Below are 25,082 nucleotides of genomic sequence, written 5' to 3' on the forward strand. Positions count from 1 at the left end.
CAGCTGCAAGTTTTGTGACTACAAAAGTACTCTGTTACATAATTTGAAAACACATATCAGAATACATACTGGAGAAAAACCATTCAGTTGCGAGTTTTGTGAATACAAAAGTGCTCAGCTAGGTACTTTGAAAGCACATACCCGAACACATACTGGAGAAACAACTCCTAGCTAAGCATTTTTAGGGCCGGTTTCCAAGCTCAGGATTTAGTTGAGTTCTAGACTTGAAACAGCTGGAGTCAGAAAATTGGCTTTCCAAAATGGGGCATAGTCATAGTTCCGATGATAATTTTTTTTCTCATTTCTAGAATTTAGAAACGTTTTTTCTTGTCGAAATTAAACATTCCCAAGTATTTCAAAATAACTGAAACTTTGAACTATTTTTTCTTCATCTATCTATCTATCTATCTATCTATCTATCTATCTATCTATCTATCTATCTATCTATCTATTTTCTTTTCTATCTTTTTTTCAGTTTTTTTTTAATTTGAGTCAATTGAAACATGTATTATGACTACACCCCTTTTGGAAAGCCTCAAAAGTGCTCATTTAGGTGATTTGAAGAAGCATACCAGAACACATACTGGAGAAAAACCATTCAATTGCAGGTTTTGTGAATTTAAATGTGCTGATTCAAGTAATTCGAAAAAACATATTAGAACTCATACAGGAGAAAAACCATTCAGCTGCGAGTTTTGTGAATACAAAAGTGCTGAGTTAGGTAGATTGAAAACACATATCAGAACACATACTGGAGAAAAACCATACAGCTGCGAGTTTTGTGACTTCAAAAGTTGTTATCTAAATAATTTGAAAGCACATATCAAAACACATACTGGAGAAAAATCTTTCAGCTGCGAGTTTTGTGACTTCAAATGTGCTACATTAGGTAATTTGAAAGTACATATCAGAACCCATACTGGAGAAAAACCATTCAGCTGCGAGTTTTGTGAATACAAAAGTGCTGAGTTAGGTAGATTGAAAACACATATCAGAACACATACTGGAGAAAAACCATTCAGCTGCGAGTTTTGTGACTTCAAAAGTTCTTATCTAAATAATTTGAAAGCACATATCAAAACACATACTGGAGAAAAATCTTTCAGCTGCAAGCTTTGTGACTTCAAAAGTGCTCAGCTATGTACTTTGAAAGCACATATCAAAACACATACTGGAGAAAAACCTTTCAGCTGCAAGTTTTGTGACTTCAAATGTGCTCAGCTATGTACTTTGAAAGCACATATCAAAACACATACTGGAGAAACAACTCCTAGCTAAGCATAATTTTGTAAACCCTCACTTTCTTATCAAACTTTATTAAATTAGTTATCTACTCTACCTTGAATCTTTCAATTAAACTCCATCTTCAATTGATTCAACTTATTTTATCAATAAGTAATAACTTTGTGGGTAAATCCTGCAGTTGAGTCTGCCATGAATGAGGTTAGTTCTACTTTCTTTCTGGCTTCAAAAATTGAAAAATCTGGTGTGGCGCACTCACACAACTTTCCTTGCCGTTATGAAAATTTATCACCTGATGCTAGTGTTCCCGCGCATCTCAAGTCTACTATTTTAAGATCTCAGCCAGCTGGTAACAGGACAATAAGGCTGGAGACACACAAAGTTTGCCATCTCTTCATAGTGAATGATTCAATAGAATCAACAGTTGCCAACAGTTTGTAATTGAAATAATAACATTTCCTCGAATTCCGAGCTTATTTTCAATTTTAGGTGAAAATGTTACTGAACATTAATTGAAGAGATTTTCATGCTCAATCTTTTCCACTTGGATTTTTTTTGTTGAATTGTATCTAAAGCCTGATGATTGGGAATCTAAAATCAAACTTTGCTTAGATGGGGCGAAGCTCCTGAAATTTTTACAGATATGAGACTTGTGGCAGTTGATAGAGCTTATCACAGACTATTTTAGGTAAAAATTTTATCAAAATCGTTGGAGCCGTTTTCGAGGAAATCGCAAAAAAACACTGTTTTTGACAACATTTTTACCATTTTATCCGCTATCTTGGATTGCATTTGATCGAAATTGTTTGTGTCGGATCCTTATAGTGAAAGGACCTTAAGTTCCAAATTTCAAGTTATTCCGTTAATTGGGAGATGATATATCGTGTACACAGACGCACATACACTCACATACAGACCAATACCCAAAAACCACTTTTTTGGACTCAGGGGACCTTGAAACGTATAGAAATTTGGGTACCTTAATTTTTTTCGGAAAGGAATATTTTCCTTACCTATGGTAATAGGGCAAGGAAAGTAAAAATTTAAATGTGAATACATCAATAATTGTCACTGATCATATGAATATGATTGGGATACAACAGGCTTGGCCCAAAAATGGTATTCCACCAAATTTCATAAAGAAATAGTATATTTCGCACCTAGGGCCGAAAATGAGATATTTCCGGCTCGAAATCGGTTTTTAAGTCCGAGGCCGTAGGCCGAGGACTAGAAAAGATTGAGAGCCGGAAATACATTTTTGCCCATGGTGCGAACGCTATTTTTCGCCACACCAAAAAAAAAACTTCCCAATATATAAGAAATTAAAAAATGAATAAAATTCAAACAGCCTATTTTGATAGTTTGAATCTTGGTTATGACAACTTTCACTGTCAATTAATTTCAATATTACTAATTAATAATTTACAATAGTGACAATATTTTTATACTATTAATATTTCGAATAATTGTTTGAATTTTTATAGCTCGCGCTTTGTGCCTGGTGCAATATCTCATGGATAGATGGATGAATAGAATTTTCATTACTATTTTGAAATAATGTGATTAAAAAATTAATATAATTGCATATTTCAGTTTTGTCTCAAAATATATCTAAAAAATTGATTGAAATTTAAATTACGGTAACTAATATAAAAAATAGCCAATAAAAGTCAAAATTCATCGACAAAAAAAATGTCACTGACCGAGGTTCGAACCTAGATCATGTTTGAATGTAAATCACTGAGCTTTGAGTTCTGATGTATTACGCCTTTACGCTCTCGGCCATTGCATATTTTTGATTGAAGAGGCCTGTAAGTCAGGTAACGTATGTAGGCTACTATAATATAGTGTAGCCTATAGCGGCAAACTTGAAGCCGGTTTGACGGCATTTTCACAACAAAATATTGCTCTGAAAATAGTTAAATCATAGAGAAAACATTCGAAGATTCAATCTTGAGTGGGCCTAATGTTTTCTCCATATGGTTTGATATTGAAGAAAAATTATCTAAAAGTTTTAATAATGAATTACAGAAAAATTACTAGGAATTTTTTAGTCAAGGCTGAGTTTCACCAGTAGGCTTACCTTAAACTTTAGATCTCTGCTGTATTTTCCTATTATTATTGTTGATTGTATTGCATTAAGAAGTGGAATTCGATAATAAAAAAGAAACAATTATTACTCTACCTCACTTTTAAATATTGATACAATTATTGTACTTTGATTTCAAATTCAATTCTTCACTTTTAAAGACTTGCGATACTTACCTTTCTGACAATGGACAATGCAGCCAACATTATATTGTTGAGGCTATGGAGATATCATCGTATTCTATTGTTTGATATCAAAAACACAATAATAAATATTAAATTATGAAACAGTAATTCATAAAATATATTATAGACATGATACCGCGATTCACGATACATAATTATATAGATTATTACAGTCGTTATGAGATTATCTCTATGGTTTTTGTGAGATCGGACACGATCAGCTGTTATTCAAGGTCATTTCACAGCCCTAGGGCTGTAAAGTTTTACCGGCCTGGTCGGAAAACAATCACTTTCGGCCTCCATATGACGCACGTAAACCAGCTCATTACATCCAAGTGTGGCGAAAAATATTTTATATGTTTTCTTAATCCAATTTTCAATATTTGAATCTTATTCAAGAACAACATTTTTGTATCATACTCTTGGTGAAATGTGGCTTGTTTTGGCATTATGCTGTAAACCTCTTTTGAGTTATATTTGGGAGTATTCTTATATATTTAATAGTATTATTTTCAGATGTTATAATATTATATTATTATAATATTGTGTATGTTTTTGAGAAATGAATTTGAATAAAATTGAATATTATCATTTTCATGTGAGGTAATGTATTTTTATATAAACAAAAATCTATGTGCAATAAAATATATTTTGTTTCCTGTTGAGAATACAAGAATTTAGGTAGAATTAATTACACCACCAAAACAAATAGCTAGCCTTTAGTTGCACAAAAGCCTGTTAAATTCCCAATCATTGTTAAACTCTACAAGAACCAATGAGAGAAGGCTTCTCTGATTGGCTCTCATGACATTTAATCGAGATTGAAAGTCAACAGACTTTCCTGCAAGGTTTTCACATTTTTCAGTGCTAACATAAATGCATAAGTGCATAACATGTTTTTACTTTGCTTGCCCTATTACCATAGGTAAGGAAAGTATTGCTTTCCAAAAAAAATTAAGGTACCCCAATTCAAGTTTTCTATACGTTTCAAGGTCCTCTGAGTCCAAAAACATGATTTTTGGGTGTTGGTCTGTGTATGTGTGTGTGTGTATGTCTGTGAACACGATAACTCCATTCCTAATTAACCGATTGACTTGAAATTTTAAACTTAAGGTCCTTATACCATGAGGACCCGACAATAAGAAATTCAATTCAAAATGTCGGATAATGGCTAAAAAACCATGTTTTTCATGATTTTCTCAAAAACGGCTCTAACGATTTTCTTTAAATTCATACCATGAATAAGCTATTTATAAGCCCTATCAACTGACATGAGTCTCATTTCTAGGAAAATTGCAGGAGCTGCGTAATATTCTCGAGAAAAATGGCGGATAATTACTGAAAAACCATGTTTTTGTTGTTGGTTATCCATCTTGTTTCCACTATAATTATCACTACCTAACAGCATTCTCCCTACTTTTGTGTCAGCATCCAATTGTGTGCAGCCTGCTTACTCCTCCCCACTACTCTGTCCATGCTACAAACTGTGCAAGGAGAAATCAGTTCCCCCTCTTCATGTTGAAAGTAATATCTCTTGGATTATAAAAAGAAAATCTTTTCATGCATGATGTCCTTTGAACAACATTTTGTCAAACTGAAATTAAGGGAATTATCATTGAAAAGAATAAAAACTGTTGTAATGTCATTCAAAAAACATTGGGAAGGAATAATCTTAACTTGATAAATATTGATGAAAAGTTTTTGTTTTTAATTCTATGTAACAAAAAATGCCATATTGCATTTTTCCAACACATTTAGCAGAGAAAACTTGCTACTGAAATAAAAATAAAATATCATAATACTGATGACCCCCTGGGTTGGAGAACTCACTCAAGAACTGTTGTATTGCAATCTTTTAAACCTGCAACTTTCAATAAATTATAAAATTGGTGAAAATTATGGAAACAGCAAAATATTTCTTTTACAAGGATAATTTGACAGTAGGTTTCATTGGATATCCTATTTGAAATGAGAAATCACTCTGTCCCTTCAACATCTTTGTCCCCCATATGAAACCAAATTCATTTTTTAAATAAGAAGGTGGTCATGTGATACATTATTCCCATACAGAGCTCCAAGAGAAAATGAATGACAGAAACAACACATTGATATCTCAACCTGTATCATTTTGTTGATGTAAAAGTTGTAAATTATGTTGAATAAATTGGCCAGCTGAAATTATGTGTCAGCACAAGAAGGTCTGTCTGTGTGATAGCTTCCAAAATAACCTCATCTGATTCCTATGGATGAATGGATGGAAAAACTGTTGTAATTGCATGCAATGAATACTTCAGCTGACCAAATGATAAATCACAACACATTTTTTTATCAGGCACATTAAATTTTTTTCTTATACCTGATTGATTAATTCTCTCTAAAGTTATTGTAGAATATACAAACAGATGGACACCGACATTCAGTAAGTCAAAAGTGAGAACTCGCTTATGCTAGTTCAATTAAATGAAATTATTAGAATTATTCGTGATAATTGAATTATTAAAATTATTCCATTATCAAATAGAGTGATGTTTCTTTTTTAGTAGTTACACTATCAGCTCCAGTCACAGTTCATGGTAACCATATTCACAAATCATGTTACATGCGAAGAACTAATTGAATGTAAACGTTACCTGAATACCTATGCATGCTGCATACAAAAAAAGGAAATGATACAGAAAAAGAAAATCCTTAAACTTTGTGGTGTTAAGTTGTGAGTTGTGCCTATTGCTGGTTAAGCTCACAATAGAGTATAGAAGCATAGAGTAAAGATAGGCTAATGTTTAAAGATACTTAATTGTATCAGTGTTTTTTACTTTCCTTGCCTTATTACCATAGGTAAGGAAAGTATTGCTTTCCGAAAAAAATTAAGACACCCCAATTTCTTAATTTCTATACGTTTCAAGGTCCCCTGAGTCCGAAAAAGTGGTTTTTGGGTATTGGTCTGTATGTGTGTGTGTGTGTGTGTGTGTGTGTGTGTGTGTGTGTGTGTGTGTGTGTGTATGAGTGTATGTGCATCTGTGTACACGATATCTCATCTCCCAGTTAACGGAATGACTTGAAATTTGGAAAGTAAGGTCCTTACACTATAAGGATCCGACACGAACAGTGGCTAAAATGGCAAAAATGTTGTCAAAAACAGGGTTTTTCGCAATTTTCTCGAAAACGGCTCCAACGATTTTGATCAAATTTATACCTGAAATAGTCATTGATAAGCTCTATCAACTGCAACAAGTCCCATATCTGTAAAAATTTCAGTAGCTCCGCCTCATCTATGCAAAGTTTGATTTTAGATTCTCAATTATCAGCCTTCATATACAATTTGAACAAAAAAATTCGGGTGGAAAAGATTGAGCATGAAAATCTCTGCAATTAATGAATGTCCAGTAACATTTCCACCTAAAATTGAAAATAAGCTTGAAATTCGAGAAAATGTGATTATTGAATTGCAAACTTTTGGCAACTGTTGGTTCTAATAAATCATTCACTACGAAGAGATAGCAGACCTCGTGTGTTTCCAGCGTTATTGTCCTATCACCAGCTGTCTCATATCTTTGAATAGTAGACTTGGTATGCGCGAGAACACTAGCGTCAGGTGATCAATTTTCATAATGGCAAGGAAAGTTGTGTGATTGCGCCACACCAGATTTTTATGGTAGAGGAATGTATTTCTTTCTCTGTGTTGAGTCTATTAGGCCAACTATTCACTGCCAGTATCAGCTCCCTCCGTGATCACAAAGAACTGAATCCTATTAAGGCTGTGCAAAGGCTAAAAATAAAATTTTTTACTAGTGATATTTTTCAAAGTTTTTCGATTTGTATATCATGAAGCTATCAAAATGAAAAAGGTTCCTCAGGTAAACATTTTTTCCAATCATTACTTTTTGAGATGTGAGCGCCTAAAGTTTAAATTTATGGAACAGAACATTTCAAGTTCAGTAAGAGATAAATCCATGATATTTAGATGATAGATTCTTAATTGATTGATTTAATAAAACAAAAATTTTCTGAAAATATTAATTTTTAAGAAAGTTATTCAATTGACTAAAAATGACCATACATAACTTTTAGTTGAGTTATTTTTGGTCAGTTTTGGTAGATTCAATAAATATTCAATTCAATTTATTTCCACATGAAATTACAAATTTGTGCAATATAGTTAAGTTAAAATAAAACAATAAATATAAAGATAAATTACTTTACTATTTTATTTAAAATTGTAACATTATTGAAAAGTGGAATCCCCCAAGAAGACTATACATCTGTGAATGGGGGAGAGTTCCTATGAGCAAGGTAATAACAAAAAGTAAATTAAGTTTGAAATAGTTATAAGCAAAATAATATACATTCATAATACTAAGTTAACCTAACATATATATGCTAGTATGATAGAGTGCAATCTACAGACTATTGCACTTCCCTACTACTGTTTTTGTAACCATTTGTGAAGAGTGCTTAAATGGAAAGAAAGAGCTAAAAAAAGAGCAAGAGGACTCAAGACTGTGACAATTTATTTATTAAATTGTAGAGATTTAAGAAGCATAGGAATGAAGTAAGCCCTCGGTTCCAGCCCAACCTAGGTGTGAATAATTTCATGCACACGGCGTAGTGGTTGGTAATTGAGGTTTGTACTATAGTTGAAGCTGCTTCGTACAAGGGTGGTAACTTAACAAAGTAGTGGTCGATGCATGTATTACTAACCTTGTCGACACAGCAAGCGAGCCCCGCATTGTTATATATATATATATATATATATATATATATATATATATATATATATATATATATATATATATATATATGTTTAATGAATAAAGGTTTTGCCAATTCAAATTGATATAGGAGAACAGCATTGCCAATTCTCTGCCTTGCCACTAACTTCAATGAAGCATATAGCTGATACCAGGGTAGGTATATCTGAAGTAATACTACCAGTAGTTATGTGAACAGTAGACCTCACGCAGTATTCTATTACATCAGCTATCCAGCTTTGTCACCTTGTCAAAAAGTAGCTTGTATCAGAATTTATTATTTATAAAAGTTTTCCCAACCACCGAATTAATCAACATTATACCTTAATAATATCACAAGAGTTATTATTAGATAATCATGATGTATTGATTTGAATTGATTCATTTCAAGTGATTCCATGGTACATTATGTTTTTAAAATATGAGAACAAGAAGTAGAGCAATTCTTGGATTTGTGTTTTGAAATTAGCGGTAAACTTGATTTCTACAAAGATGGCGGTCTCGGTGTACTCAAGTTGGTCTTGGTGCCATGCAAAATGCATGTTTAGATTGGAAGATACCTTTCTATATATATTCTGTTCTGTGGTGTCCAAGTGATTTTGCAAATCTTGGCTTGGATTGTTGGCTGGTAGTGCAATCTAATATTATTATAGTTTGGTAGTTTATTTTATTTTGGCACAATATTCATTTGGATAAAAAATACTAGAATGGAGTCAGAAGTAAGTAGCCTACTTGAAAATTGCATTGAATACTAATAGACTAACATAACCTAGAACTCAGTTGGACCTATTTCAAAAATAAATTACAATATTAATTTAGGATTTTAATAATTTATATTCTAACTAATATTGAATTAAGGTTCTAGAGCAATTAAAACATAATTTATATTCAAGTAATATTCATTAGAGCATGTTAAATGTTCAATAGATTTATAAAAGCATGTTCAATTCATTTAAACATTGACCAGCTTTATGCTAGATATATTTCGTCAGTAAAAAAAAATGAACACATAAATACCCATATTTAGCAAGATGGCTTTGGAAAATGTAATGATCCACACAATATGAACTGGTCATTTCAACATCACCAATACCACACTAATAATATTGTACCTAACTCAAGATTATACTCTATTACAGGTAAAACAAGTTTGGATGTGGACTAAATAGCTTGTTTATAAGCTGACCAAAGTTTTAATCTTAACATCTTAACCAATTTACTGAATAGCTTATAATAGGTAAAATTTGACAAATCTGTATTGACAGTCTTGACAAATCGAATATACTAAACAGTCAAGTGAGCTTGCATGAAAACATACAATTTTGCAGAACATGGATATTTTGTCCATATCTAGACTTTTTTTATTCAGTGTAGAAGTGTCTCAAAACATATTCTCGAAAATTGATGCAGTAGGTCAGGCTATATTGTTCAAATGACTGATAAATCATAAATTTAATTGTTTCTTTATAATATTTAATATAATTTATTATTCAAGCTTTACTATCGTTTGCATTCAACAATCTTCAATGTTCTGATAGTCACAGTCTGTGTTCACTGTTCGCGGTGTTCTCTGATTGGAGGTTACTGATAAATATAATAATTTTATCCACTTTTTTGAGTATACTTTGAATGGATTTCAGATCAAGGAAGAAATTGAAGCATTCCTGAATACTCCAATGGATATTGGCAGAAGCGACCATGAATCATCCTTGAAGGCTGAATTAGACTATGAGAATCAGTCAAAAGTAAGTCAATGAAGCAATATTGTGTCATATAATTTCACATAATCTTGTGATACTGACAATATCGTTTTTATTTCACCTTAACATGGAGAAAATTCACAATATCTCTGTTCATAGTGTAAATTTCAATTCAAATAGACTTGTTCATCCCAATTATGGTACATAATTACCAAGTTGCACAGTAGAGAAAAAGTAGAAATTAAAGATATTTTATGGGGATTTTAAGTTCTAAATTCCAAGTTGATATTTTGTTTGTCCAAACCTATTATTGTTTATAATTATTGTTAAGGCTGAATGAGAGTGTATGAATTGTACAGTTTTTAGATCATGCCAGAGTCCCTGAAATTTGTTAATTATCTCATGATCAATAAATTAATCCCATCACTAAAATTGATTCCCATTCAGTTATTCATTGTGTAAGTTTTCAATAAAAGTTGAAGCCACTTTGAAAAGTTTTTGGTAACTGGTACCATTTTAATTAATTGCAGGTGTCCACATGTGACCAAATAACAGATAGCAAATCACCAGTCTCAGAGCACAATTCATTAAGTGGAGAATCAGATTCCAGGTTGACTAAGGCCATTGAAAAAGAAGTGTGTGGTAAGAATAGTGATAACATTGTTGATGTGTTGTATGGAATTCATAATCCAATCTGTATTTGCATTCTTTCCTTAAATTTGCATTAGCTGTGTGTTTCAAGTAGCCTTCAACTGCACCAATCACAGGAACTGTCTCATATTTATTACTTATACTTGGATTACTTTCAATTACCTATGCTTTCCTCATATTTTTCTTATGTATTTGTAAATTGCATTTACTGTATCTCTTTTTTTCAATAACTTGCTTAATACGATTGTAAATTGTAGTGAAGACTGTTTTGGGTCTTATGTCTGAAGTCTTCTTTGTTCTGTAATAAATAAATAAACATTTAGAAATCTCCTGAAATGAGAGCAGCTAACAGGAGGGTGTGCAAACACTGTTGTGACATTTACCCTATGAAATCAGTGGAAATGATAGGAACGTATTGTTGCCACTTATTTATTCCCAATATTCTCCATACTAGATATCTATGATGCAAGTTATCTAACCATGTTCACTAACAGAACCAATATTTATATTTGTTTCATTGCTAATTATGATGAATCCTGAATTCAATAGATTTGATATGCTATCAAAATTGACAATGTGTATAGATTCTCACCGCAACAATATATAATTATGCAATTCTTAGTTCTTGGGTTTTACTTTGTATTTTTTGGATTTTACTTTGTATTTTTTGTATTTTATTTTCATTCTTTATTTTTTCTTTGGATTTCACTTTTCTCCTCCTCATTGTACTCTCTCCCACCCTGCTCTTTCTCCTCATCCTCTTCCACTGCTTTCTCTTCCTCCTTCTTCTCATCCACATCTTACTCCTCTCCCATCTCCTCATCCCCCTCCTGGTCCTCTAACTCTTCCTCCTCCTCCTCTTCTTGTACCTCCTCTTCCTTTCTCACCTCATCCTCTTCATCCTCTACATCATCCTCCTTCTACTCCTCCTCCTCTTTTGCCTCTCCTTGACCTTTTCCATTCTTCTCATGTTCTCTTTCCTGCCTTTTCTCTTGACTTACATAAATATCCTTATCTACTAAATTTACTTATTTTTGTCTTGACTCTGCTCACAACACTGGAGTGAATATTCATGTGCTTGTTTGTATTTCAGGTGGTAGAATAGCCGAAGTAGTATCATTAAGGCTGGAGGATTCGTTTGAAGGCTGCAATCAACAGAAGTCGTGTCCATACCAGGTAAGAGGAGTGTGTCTGTTTGAAAGTTATTGAAAATCATTTCCATCTGTTAGAAGCTCAAACCGATTGAATCCAGTTTTATATTTTCTTGCTATTTCACTCAACATATTTTAAACGATTTAGGGCGTTGGCTTTCACTCTCAATATATATCTTCACAAACACAAGCACAAGTTATGAATCAATTACACAAAACCAATATATTATATTTACAATAGTAATGGGTCAAATTTCCCACGATGACATATTCAAAAAATGACAAATTAAACAAATAGGAGTTGCTAATTATGGATCAACTATCCAAACGAAAAACAATGATCTGTCGACAATGAGATCTATTTGGAACTGAGCTCAGCTCCATGCTGCGACGCCTCGAGCGGAGGGGATGGCTCAAGTCGTGGGAATGAAAACGATAACAGGACAAAATCTCTTCCTCAGCACCATACAGTGGATAAAGGAAAACTAAAACTACTATACAAAGAAACTGGCTTAAACAATCATCCTTAACAAATTAAGAATCTTTATGTGAAATTCCAGTGTAACATATAAAATATAAAGAGAAATGACCAGTCTAACAAAAAGATTATAAGTGTTTTGTTATGTGTTATTTCATCATCTATTTATGTTCTTCACATTAATGTGATTTATCCAAATAATCAATTCGTTAGTAGGCCTACTGATCGATTGTGTTCTTCTTAGTGGTTAGTGCCTCTACTCGATGTTTGGTAAAGCACACTACCAAAAATTATAGGATCTTTAAATTTGTGGATAATTGAATGAATTAATCCCCAGATTCCTCCAAATCGTATGGGTTTCGATCAATTCATTCAATTACCTCACAGGAACAGGAACGCCTCCACCAGTGTCTTTTTTTATATAAAGAAAAAAAACACAAAAACTTGGAAATTTTGATAATAAAAATTTTGACTCACACAAGGTGTTTGAATTTTTGAAATAGGATGAAAATAGAAGAAGTAAGAATTGAAAAAGTAATTTAGTTTTTATTGACACAAAGTTCTTATCAATTTTGAACAATATTTAAAAAGATACAAAAGGTTGAAAATCGGTAATACGGATGATTAAACAAAACAAATCTTATTTTAAACAATTACGCCCTTTCTTATGAAACCGTTGGCTTATTTTTAATTATCTAAAATGAAATTGATTTTATTTAAGAATTTAAATTTATTAAAAAAAATATGTTGAGGAAAACGTTCTATTATTGTTGTTATTATTATTATTATTATTATTATTATTATTATTATTTGAGATATTACTGTTTAAAAGGATGAGAATGAATTTTGAAAGAAAATTAAAGAAAAAGAAACTTACAGAAAATATGGAACTGACTCTCCTGGGTAAACCTGGACTCGTGGTCGATACCGCAGTTGAACGAGAAGCGAGTGAGTCTTTTTTAGGAATGAAAATTTTGTCAGCGCAACTGCTGAGTTTGTATTAAGTTCTTAGCCAATGGCGTGGAAGCTTTGCTAAGACATTTTTATTGAATAGAACGTTTTCCTCTCTTGCTCTGCAGTTTAAGATGAAAATGAATTTGTTTAAATTATACTATATTTTATAACATTTAAAATAATTGAAAGTACTGTATTTTATAAAAAAAAAATTATAATTAAATTATTTTTGAGACACGGTTCTGTCACTGTCGTGACATGTCCCCTCCCCTAGGGGAAGAGCCGACCCTGGCTCTACAAGTGCAAAGCAAGAGACAATTATTGAACAGGAACGTTATAAACATGATAATAATCATCTTGGTCATGGTAGCTTGAATATAGATATTTTTTCTTTTACATTTATAGAATTTAAAAAAAAATGTTATTCAAAGAATTCAATAAAACTATGCTTACTCTTCTCGTTAAAATACATATATACCCAATGATAATACAAATAATCCTACTAACTATGAAAATGTATTAATAATAATAATAATTGTTTTTCTTATAATTAAAAAATGATAATTGAATAATATTAATTAATTAAGTTGGATCTTATTCCATACTAATAAAGAAATCAATAATTCATTAATAATACCGATAATAAAATAGACAAAAATTAAAATAGGTTATTCAACTGATATAATTGGAAATCAATGAATTAAATAATATTAATTAATAATGCATAGACATAATAAAATTATTTTCTTAAATCAAAGACAAATGAAAAATTAACAATTATTTAAATAATATTAATCAATAATGCATTCAAATTTTATTATATTTAATACATACAAGACAAATGAAAAGTCAATCAATAATGTATTCAATTAAATATTCAATAGGTAAATCGTGGAATACAAATGAAAAATCCAAAATTAGAATAAAAATTGTAGCCTATTCATAAGTAATACATTAAAATAATATGCAAAAGGTCAATCATACTATAATACTAATGAAAAATCCATAATTAGTAATAAAATAATATTCAACAATAATGCATTTAATTAATCTTCAATAGGTAAATCATGTAATTCGATTGAAATATCAATAATTTGTAAATTAATATTCATTAATAGAGCATTCAATAGATCAATAAATAAATAATACAGATCAATAACACAACTAAATAATATCCTATGTTCAGTTTTGATTAATTACATAAGACAATTTACACACAAAAGAAAAGTTACATCAAAACGTTTTTCTTTTTAACAATTTCTGTGGTATTTGACTGTTCAATCTTTAAGCTCCATCATATGTATTGTGGGTTTTTCTTGAGCCTTTTTTAGAGTCAGTAGCATGTGAATCTTATTTATGAAGTACAGTAATGCCAAAGTAATCAGTGCTAACCATGCATAAATAAAATAGAATGCCATGGAAGTAGAATTAAAAATATCATACCAACTGTTTGGAAGTGTTACTTTTTCAAATAAATCTGGTGCTATATTGTTATGAATAAACAATGTTGGTATTGTTACATTCCAGTCATCTTCCAAAATATCAGTAAAATTATCAAAATGAGGATTTCTATGTGGTTGAAAAGAATCTACTTTTAATGATTTAATATTTAGCCAGTGTAAAGGTAAGAAGTGTTGAATATTTGGAATTAGAGGAGCACGGGAGTCACAAGGAAATGTCTTTCTGATAAGTGTTTTGTTCTTCTCCTGTAGCTCACAGTTGCACGAGATAGATGTTTGAATTGTTCCTGGAAGAGTAGTCGATAATAGTTGTTCTTCTCCTCCTTCACATTTAATTGATGTCCCTGGTTGAATGTTGGTTACATAGAATACCGTAGGTGACATTTCTAGAATTTGGACGGCATCCGTGTTGCTTGTACAGGTGAAAACGCAAAATTCTTGTAGTTGTTGTAACGTTGATGACATAACGAGATGCTCCGTACATTATGATGATAAATCTCCTGAATGCTGCTGTCTAGGTAGATAGCAGAGCTTTGTTTTGGGTACTTGGCAAAGCTCTAGTTGTTTTCCGGCCAAAACTTGAATGGTGTTTCCGCTTTTCGCAATGATCATGTCTTCTCTTGGCAGCCAACACGATTGGTTTTTCCAGCTGAGTGGGGTGGGAATGTACTTGAATAAAGTGAAGTTCGATGCTTTCGTGACAATTGGAATCTTCACCGTGATTGTAACGTTTTCTTCTGTGACTCGGCATGTTGTTATTGGAAGTTGATATAGCTGCTGATAATTTTTGAGATCGACCGCCAACTGTTGATTTGTTGTTGAATTCATCTTCTCTTGTAGCTGAGAGAGGTCCTTCAATAACAATTCTGGTTTGATGACGTTTGCTGGTATTAATTTTTGTTGGCAGGTTTCTTTTATTGATGTGATGAAGTTTCGTCTGGCAATGAGGTATAGATGTGAGTATATGTGAAAAGCGTATGCAATCATTTGAGAGTAGAGTTCTTCATCTGCTGCTACTTGTGATTTTTTGAAAAGTTTGTAGGCTGCATGGAACTGATAAGAGATGTTGTTAGTGAAGAGGTTTAATTCTCCCGTCACTTTGATTAGATCTTGATGGTCTTCTTTCACGAGACTTTGGAAAGCATTCAGGTGGTCTGTGATATGCTGCTCGTTGAATTCGAGTCCATGGAGCTCTCCGTCTGTCGCTGTGCCGCAGCAGAAGTGTAGGAAGTCTCCTATTGCGTCGATCGACCGAGTAGTGCGACTCATTTTCGAGGTTTTCTGGTGATCATGTTTGATGATTTCGTTTGTTGAGTTGTATAATTGCTCAATAACTTTTTCGATCGAGCAATCAGAGTGTAGTGGGCATCTGGGTTGGAATACTTTGTCCGCTTGGAGAAGAGTCATCTGCGCCATTGGAAAGTTTGTCTTGTAGCTGATAGGCACAGAAGCTTCATAAGCGTGTACGTGAGGAATTGGTTGAAGAATTACTCCTGAGAACACCTTGACAGCTGCTGTTTCCATACACCATATCAGAAATAGTAAGGGAAGGACTTGAGGAAACATGACTTACCGGGTGGGTTCTGGCTTCTGAAAAGTTAATAATAATTATTTTACATCGAGATATTAAATTTATTATTTGTTTGGCATTTAGATTCACTGCTACATATTATTGATTGAATATTCGCTACTGTAAATTAAAACATTTTACTTTAATTTATAGATCTTTATTTTTGTGCATTTTAAATATCAATATTATCATATTATATTTGAATCAAAATTTTATTATAATAGTTTACTCGTTGTCTCTCTTTGTGTTCTATATACACAAGTTATTTTGATAAATTGATTATTTACAATTAATTTGATTACCTACATACAAAGTACATAAAAATAATAATTGCAGTAGCATACTAAATTGTCTCTTGAATAGTTCAATAATCAATGTATGTATGAATTTTCTCAAATTACTTTTTATTTACAATAAATTCATTCAAATTATTCATTATAAATTTATTCAATTATTATAGATTCACATAAAAAGGTACTTTATTCACATAAAAAGGTAATGAATGCTCTTATCAATTGTTGAATAATGGAGATGCTATGAATATATCTCCATAATATTAATGAAAATAATGAATAGGCCTACTCAACTCAATTTGACTTCAAATGAATGCAAAGAAATTCAGGTTTTTAAATGTCTCATCAATAATAAGTGATCAGTTATTCTTTCTCAATATAAGTTGTATTGTATTGATAAGTGAAAAACAAAAATAAGTATTGAAGTATAATAATTTAAATAGAAGTAAGAAAATAATAATTGATGAAAATGAGAATTTGATAAATCAACAGCAACAAGCTCATCTGATCAAATTTTTCCAGAATTGTAACAGCTTAAAGAAGTGTCAATTTTATGCAAAATAATATTCAAGAATATACAATAATATATTCTGAAATTATGCTTGTGACAATTACATTAAAATGAGTGAAATTATTGAAGTATTTGTATTTTTCAAACAAAATCTTCAATTATTGTAAACGTAATTTACAATACGAAGGTTTTTTTCTTTCTTCAGTTGAAGTGATAAGGTTTTAATTTACATTTATATTCTGATGAGTATATTTCAAAAATACTTGAATATTAATCATAATAATGGAATCTTTTATCTACTGTAAAATTTCTTCATTCTACGGACATGTATTACTTCTGGAACAAATTGACCTCTTTTTTCTAAAATTACTTCGTAGTTGTGATCTGAAATCTTCTTAGAAATTGTATAAGGGCCTTTGAAATGACTATTGAATTTTTTACAAGTGTCAGGCTCGTTTGGTGGATACGATACAAGCACCTTGTCTCCTACTTGAAATTCTACATGTTTATGTTTTTCATCAAAGCGAATCTTTTGTCGTTGTTGGGCCTTTTGTATTATATTCGGTAATTGTGACCGAATTTCAGCTAGATCGTGTAGCACTTGAAATCGATCTATTTCAGCTGATGGGGGTAAAAATGCTACATCGAAAGGGCTGAGTGGATGAAAACCATGTACTAGATAAAAAGGTGTGTATCCTAGAGATTCTTGATATGAAATATTGTAGGCAAAGCACACATACTTTATGTTGGAATGCCAATTGTTTTGCTTTTCATTTATGTAACATTTCAACATAGTTATTAGCGTATGGTTATATCTTTCAGTTATGCCCTGACTAGTTGGCATGTAACTGGAGCCAAATTTTTGCGTCACTCCTAGTGAAACACAAAATTGTTTTACTAATTCTGACCTGAAATTCGTACCATTATCTGTATGTATGACTCTCGGTAATCCATACGTAGTGGAAAAATTTGTGAAGAATTTAACTGTTGTTTTTGCATCAATGGAAACTACTGGTTCACAGAAGGCAAACCTTGTAGCTCGGTCTACTGCTACTAATATATACTTATAGCGACCTCCGCTAAGTGATAAAGGGCCTATTGCATCTATACATATGGTATGAAATGGTTGTTTTGGAATTTCTATCGGCTTCAACAATCCTGCTGGTTTTGTTTTTGCTGTTTTTTGTATTTTGACAGGTTGGACAGGATTTAACGTAATCAATGATGTCTTGTCTCATTGTTGGCCAGTGATATTTTACTCTTATTTTGGAAATAGTCTTTTCTATTCCTGAGTGACCGCCAAAATGAACAGACTCATGAAATTGTTGTAGGATTTGTGGAACTAAAGATTGTGGAAGTGCTAAAATATGGAGAAAACTTGTTTTGTATTGAGAATCTTTGTAAAATAGAATATCGTCTTTAAGCAAGTAATTTCGGGATTTTCTAGCAAATTGCTTTTCTGCTGCATTTAGGTCATGAATAGCAAGATATATTTTATTTAAATATGCGTCTTGTTTCTGTAATAAGCCTATATTTGCACATTGTATTGTATTGATTTCTTGCCATTCATTCTCAATTGGTACATCTATGGGAGCTCTTGATAATGCGTCTATGAGCTGGAGATTTTTCCCTGGCTTGTACTTAATTTCAAAATCATAATAGACTAATTTCGCTGCTAATTTAGCAAGACGAGAGTTTGGCTCTTTTATGTTTCTATAATGTTGGAGGCTACTATGATCAGTTATAACTGTGAACTTTTTATTCAAGAGTAAGGGTCTGAAATGTGAAATGCAATATACTACAGCTAACATTTCTAAATGAGTTGCTGGCCAATTTTCTTCATTTTTACTCAATCTTCGAGAAACGTAAGATACTGGTTTCATAGCTCCGTCGTCATCTAACTGGCATAAACATCCAGCAATTCCAACACTACAAGCATCTGTCATAAGGACTGTCTCCCTATCATCTTGATAATGCAAAAGTACAGGTTTTGTCATAAGACATGATTTTAATTCTTCAAATACTTTTTGATGGCTGTCTAACCATTCAAATTTCGCATCCTTTTTTGTTAATTGAGTTAGAGGATACGCTCGTTTTGATAAATTCGGAATGAATTTTCTATAGTAAGAAACAGCTCCTAAAAATCTACGAACATCATTCATCTTTGTTGGGATCGGATATTCAGCTATAGCTTGAACATTTTCCGGTAATGGAGAAATTCCGGTGTCTGATACTGAGTGTCCTAGTATTTTTAATGATTTGAAACAGATCTTTGATTTTTCTGGGCTAAGTTTGAGACCAGCTTTTCTTAATCTAGAAAATACCTCTTCAATTTCAGAAATGTGTTCTTCCAAGGTAGAAGACATTATATACAAATCATCAATATATAGTAAAAGTGTTCTATAAAGTTTGTCTGAAAACAAAGATGTCATTCCTCGCTGAAATGAATTTGGACTCACTGCTAAACCCATAGGTAGTTTACGAAATTTGTAAAGACCGTCAGGTGTTATGAACGATGTGAGGTGTTGTGATTCCTCAGAAATCGTCATTGAGTAAAATGCACTAGTCAAATCCAATGTAGATAGATATTTTGCGCCACTTAAAGCTTCTAAAACAGTACTTGGGTTGGGCAATGGAAATTTGTCTTTTACTATCTTACTGTTTAATTTTTTGTAATTTACAACCATGCGAGGTGATTTATCTTTATAGTGTACAAGAAATGCGGGTGCTGCATAACTTGATTTCGTAGGTTCAATCACTTTTGCTTCGAGAAGTCCTTCAATTATTTCATGTAAGCTGTCCCTCTCAGAAGGAGCTAACTTATAGGGTGGTGAAAATATCGGGGTTTCATCTACTACTTTGATCGTTACGGGTGGTAATTTTGATATTGGTATGTCATATTTGTTTTTAGCAAAAATGTCAGAGTGAGTTTCTACTAACTTTGCTAATTTAGCATAGCTTTCCGTTGGCAAATCTTTATTTATAGCTACATTTTTGTCATGTACAAATATATCTGGTTTTTCTGCATTCATTTTTGTGATTTGATAGATTTTATTCATAGTGTTTTTTGTTTCAATATGTCTTATAGGCTGCTTTATATTTAGAACTCCTATCTCTCCATGGATTAACAAAACTACTTCTTTTTTAGAAATTGTAAGCTTGAAATATTATTTCATGAGGAGTTATTTTGCTCAAATAAAAAGCTACTTTCTTTCGATTTAAATACTGATTATTCTGCACGAATTCAACCTCATCAATATTTTCTATAGAGAATATATTTCTCACAGATACATTTTCAATTATTTTTGGTTTTAATGTCAAATCTGTCGTTAGTTTTATCAGATTATTTGAAATTTGATCCTTGAAATTAGTGGGCTTGAATTTATTGATTAGATTTTCTGAATTTTCATTCAATTCGCAGTGAGATATGTTTCCTAGCGTCTCTCCTTCATGTATAAATATTGGTTTGTCTGAAATGTTACTTCAGTTTACAGCAGTTGAAAATAATCTTTGAGATGGGGAAGGAAATAATCCTCCGAATATTTAAATCAATAAATTGAAAATAGTTCAATATATTAACTAAAATATTCCATTTATTTAATTTCCCACCCCTTCTAAGTAGCAACATTTATAATTGAATGATATGACAGCTCAACAATTCAAGATTTATCCCATTCGTTACTTGTCATTGATGATTGTTAGGCATATTCAATAATCAACAATAAGATTGTAATCATGTTTGCAATTTAATATACATAATAGATCAAATAAATAGAATTTCCAAAAAATAAACAAAATTTAAATCAAGTAATTACAAATTTATTTATTATCCTGTCCCTTTTATTTTTGCGAAGTAGTTGCCTGTGAATTTTCCATAAATTAATATTGGTTGTTTCGTAAATACCTGGTGTATTGAAGTGAGGAGGCCTCCGTACACTTTATTCAAATTTTTCACTTATTAATTTTTCACTGCACAAGAAGTTCTTGAAGTATCCTTTTTACGGCGAATTTAGATCTTTTCTGGAAATATTGGTTTCCTTGTGATGAGTTGGTCAGCAAGGATTCAGCTTCCATGGCCATAACTAAGACATCCTGTGATACTACGAGTCTACGAGTCTACGAGTCTAAGAGTCAACGACCGCTAAATAATAGAGAAACGAAAAGAATATATATAAATACTGTAATACTAAAGGAGAGATCAATAATACAGAATTTGCTCTTCTTAACAAAATCAACAATACACAAGATCTTTAATAAATTCATCAATAATAGTTTAAAGATAAATAATTCAAGATACTCGAAGTGAAGCTTCCAAAAGAGATTTTTTTAAAAAGAAAAATTATAACTTGAATAAGGCTTTACAATTTTATTTAATTATTTATTTATTTATTTGACCAGCGTGACAAAGATAATAGATCAAATAATATTTGATATTTATTTATTTATTAATTTAATTTTACTATTATATAAACTTGCATAGAAATATTTCCAACATTTTGAATTACGAGAATTAGAGCTGAAAAACAAATTTAAGGAAAGCTGGGATTAATTACAATCTGATCAGATTTGACTTATAAAACAATAAGTAAAATATATAAATAAATAATGTTTTACCTGTACAGCGGAAATTGTAGAAATTACTATGGATACATATGTGATGAATGAGGTTTTCAACAAATATAAATAAATTGCCATAACTTAGGCCAGCTAGAATGAATACTCAATTAAATTTTCGGACATGATTACTTTTCTTTTTTTTTTTTTTAATAACAAACAAGAAAATTTACATATTTAAAAAGGAAATAAAAAAAAATAAAGAAAATAATAATAATATCACAACTTGTGATGTATGAAATCTGTCTCTGATCAACTACATATTGTAATAAATAGAAAAATTTAGCATAAGCTAAATAAAAATGGAATCAAAGGAAAAAGTTAAATTTACAACCTCCACTCACGAAATTCAGAGACAGAATGGATCATCGAGCGTTGAAGACGGAGTAGCAAACAAGACAGTGACGTAAGCAAAACGGAATTATCAAAATTAGACAAAGAAACTAGAGAGAAAGAGCAATGCAAACTCAAAGCTACCAACAAGGACAGAAAAAGGGAGAAAGAAAATAGCAAAAAAGAACTGGAGAGAACAAGAAAGTAGATTATTCGAAGGGTACAGTTCGATCCCATAAGTGCATCTTTGTCTCACTGAGAAAAACAAGCTGATAATACAATCGAATTTAGAACCGAAATAACAGAAAAACAAGATAAAAATAATCACGTCCAAAATTGTTACATACTCCCTCCACTCAAGTGTGTGAAAGCTACATTCTAAAAAAAAAATTTGAGCTAGCTAAGATAATTTTTAAGTAGAATTAACATATATATAGAATTTATCAGAGAAGAATGCTTCATAAGAATTTGAGTTGAGAAAAATTCACTCTTAGAGTAGAATTATTCCAAGAAATAAATCATCTATTTGAAAAATTATTAATTCAAAACTCAACATCAAATAAAAATCAAATAAAAACTCTTGATTACAAATTCAATGAAGATCAGAGGTGGAACCTACTCAATAGCTGAGTAACCAATGAAATAATAAAAAAAAAATTAGAATCTAACAACAGAAGAAACTAGACCACAAATTAATGCAGGGATTGGCCACTCCCAACAAAAACTTGAAGTCTTTCAAACAAAGAAATATCTGAACATGCGTCCACACTCAGATTTCAAAAGAAAATTAATCAGTTCTCAGTCCCAAAGAATATATTCCATCTCTAATGATCATTTGCCTACCTCTTTTTTTTATATATATATATCTTTGATCCTTTTTTTCTATTCTAACAAAATTCATACACTCTTGATAAAATTTGAAAGATAAATCACTTGACATTATTTACATACAGAAACCAATATTTTTCTACTCTATTACTCAATACAGTGATAATAATATACATTTTCAAGTATTTTATCATTTATCAAAACTCTTCTTTTGATTCACTTTATTCCCTTACTTTATTTACAACAATCTGATGAAATAGAAACACTGCTATTCACCACTATTCATCAAAATTCATTAACACTAAAGCAAAATTATAACTATAAACTATTTCAATAATCTATCTAATAATATGATCTCAATAAAATTTCTATCTATTTATAGGCTAAGATAGATTCTTTTGTACAATATTTTACACAATTCCATAAAGAAATTAAATAAGTGAGTAAAGTTAAAATTTCAATAGGTGGCGCGCTTCACCAAAGAAAACAACTATTTACTCTTCAGAAACACCTAAACCAAAGGCAACACAATTTAACCAGAAGTGAAACGTTACAGAATAATAGTGAGTTTCCTACAAATTACTCAAAGAAGAAAGTATCAATGAGCCGTTCTCTCAGTAAGAAACAACAGAGACGGAAACCGTTACCCTTTACTTCAAAGATAAGAAGGAAGAATGAATACCAGGCTACGTTATCCAAAACAAGGAATTATGAATTATATTTCTTTAATTGTGAGACATGAGCCTTTTGAACAAAGCGATTAGTAATAGGGTCAACTAATTCAGCCGTAACATCAGATAACCATCTTTTTATTTTTAGCGGGCCACGATACCGGAAGCTTAATTTTGTACAAATTTGGTTGGCTTTATCACTAAGAATATGTGTCCGGACCCATACAAGGTCATCTATAGCAAAAGGAATAGGGACACGGTTCCTATCATAGCGAGTTTTTCTATAATTATGACTTTTCATCAATTGCTCTTTAGCCTTTTGCCAAATTTCTACAGTGTTCTCATCGGCAGTATCAGGTAAAATTTCATTAATATTCCAGATATTCAAAAGAGGTTCTTTAGGTTTATAACGGAACATCAGAGAAAAAGGGGTGCACTTAATGCTATCATGTTCAGCAGTATTAAAAGCTAAAGCTAACCAATCATTTACAGTATCATCCCATTTATTCTGTGAGTTTGCATGAAAAGCAATGAGAGAGCTACGCAAATTACGATGTAATCTTTCAACTATGTTTGCTTTAGGATAGAAAGGTGAAGTCGTATTATGACGAATTCCTAATTGAAAACAGAAATTTTTAAACTTGATTGATTTAAAAATTGATGCATTATCACTAATAATTTGTTTAGGAGTAGAGAAATTCGCAAAAATACCTTTCAATGCTCTAATTACTGATTCAGAATTAGCTTTTCTCAAACATTTTAACCAACAGAATTTACTGAAAACGTCAATTGCACTAAAAATAAAACAGTTATTCTGTGATGTGCGTACTAATGGACCAACTAAGTCAATATGTATCATCTCAAGAGGTTTTTCCTGTATTTTTGATGATAAAAAACCGTAATTGGTAGCCTGAGCTGGTTTACTTTTTGCACAAAGAGTACAAGATTTAACTAAATAAATTATATCTTTCCTCAAATCAACCCAGTGGAAATTCTCTTGAATTTTGGAAATAGTTTTAGCAATACCTAAATGAGCACCAATCATACTTTCATGATAATATTTGAAGATTAAAGGAACAAGAAGTTTGGGAATGACTATTTTTTGTTTTTCCTGGTTTCTTAGTTTTATCACTAATACTCCTTTAGACAAACTATAAGGAAACTGATCAATATTATTATTAATCTTTTCTATTATATCCGCTAAAATAGGATCATTCTCTTGGTGTTGTTTTATGTCAGTGAATACTAGTGGAAAATCGGTAATTTTTAGTGAGTTTATTAAGTTTAGACTATTTTCTACTTCTATATGTTCATCTTTGACATCAATTTCAGGCAATTCACTGTCATCATGGTACATTCTGGATAAAGCATCAGCTATGCAATTATCTTTTCCCGCTACATGCTGTGTTGTGAACTGAAATGATAAAAGCCTAAGGATCCAACGACTAAGTCTACCAATTTGCTTGTCTTGTTTTAAAATCCATGCTAAAGCACTATTATCTGTTAACAACAAGAATTTAGTGTGTTGTAAGTACAGTTTAAATCTTTCCATGCCAAAAATTGCTGCATAGCATTCGATTTCATATGTAGAATATTTGCATTCT

At 31.4% G+C, this 25,082-nt stretch overlaps 3 protein-coding genes across 17 annotated transcripts in view; 2 read left to right on the top strand and 1 right to left on the bottom strand.

Annotated features, from left to right (window-relative positions):
• LOC111054622 (gastrula zinc finger protein XlCGF57.1) overlaps nucleotides 1-25,082 on the bottom strand; it is a 721,792-nt gene that overhangs the window by 484,595 nt on the left and 212,115 nt on the right. The window lies entirely within an intron of this gene.
• LOC111060042 (gastrula zinc finger protein XlCGF57.1-like) overlaps nucleotides 1-25,082 on the top strand; it is a 410,286-nt gene that overhangs the window by 319,523 nt on the left and 65,681 nt on the right. For 2 of the 8 annotated variants that reach the window (XR_005572896.1, XM_039440945.1), the window contains exons 1-4: nucleotides 8,831-8,983; nucleotides 9,905-10,009; nucleotides 10,495-10,606; nucleotides 11,709-11,791. The exons of 2 other annotated variants lie outside the window; for them this stretch is intronic. Coding sequence is in view for 3 of the 6 variants with exons in the window: in XM_039440945.1 (XP_039296879.1) it covers nucleotides 8,972-8,983; nucleotides 9,905-10,009; nucleotides 10,495-10,606; nucleotides 11,709-11,791 (312 nt within the window). In the remaining 3 variants the exon portion in view is untranslated. Of the gene's footprint in view, nucleotides 1-8,829; nucleotides 8,984-9,904; nucleotides 10,010-10,494; nucleotides 10,607-11,708; nucleotides 11,792-25,082 lie in introns of those variants that run through there. 4 more of the 8 variants (XR_005572897.1, XM_039440953.1, XM_039440947.1 and 1 more) reach the window with 3 other exon arrangements.
• Nucleotides 7-1,338, top strand: LOC120354214 (gastrula zinc finger protein XlCGF57.1-like). The gene has a single exon (XM_039440974.1). It carries the CDS (start codon nucleotides 511-513, stop codon nucleotides 1,276-1,278), a length of 768 nt encoding a protein of 255 aa, XP_039296908.1. The 5' UTR covers nucleotides 7-510; the 3' UTR covers nucleotides 1,279-1,338.

Source organism: Nilaparvata lugens, chromosome 14 (genome assembly GCF_014356525.2).
Source record: "Nilaparvata lugens isolate BPH chromosome 14, ASM1435652v1, whole genome shotgun sequence".
NCBI classification, from domain to species: Eukaryota; Metazoa; Arthropoda; class Insecta; order Hemiptera; family Delphacidae; genus Nilaparvata; species Nilaparvata lugens.

Coding starts and splice junctions, on each gene's coding strand:
- LOC120354214 (XM_039440974.1), top strand. CDS start 511: ATGACTACACCCCTTTTGGAAAGCCTCAAAAGTGCTCATTTAGGTGAT.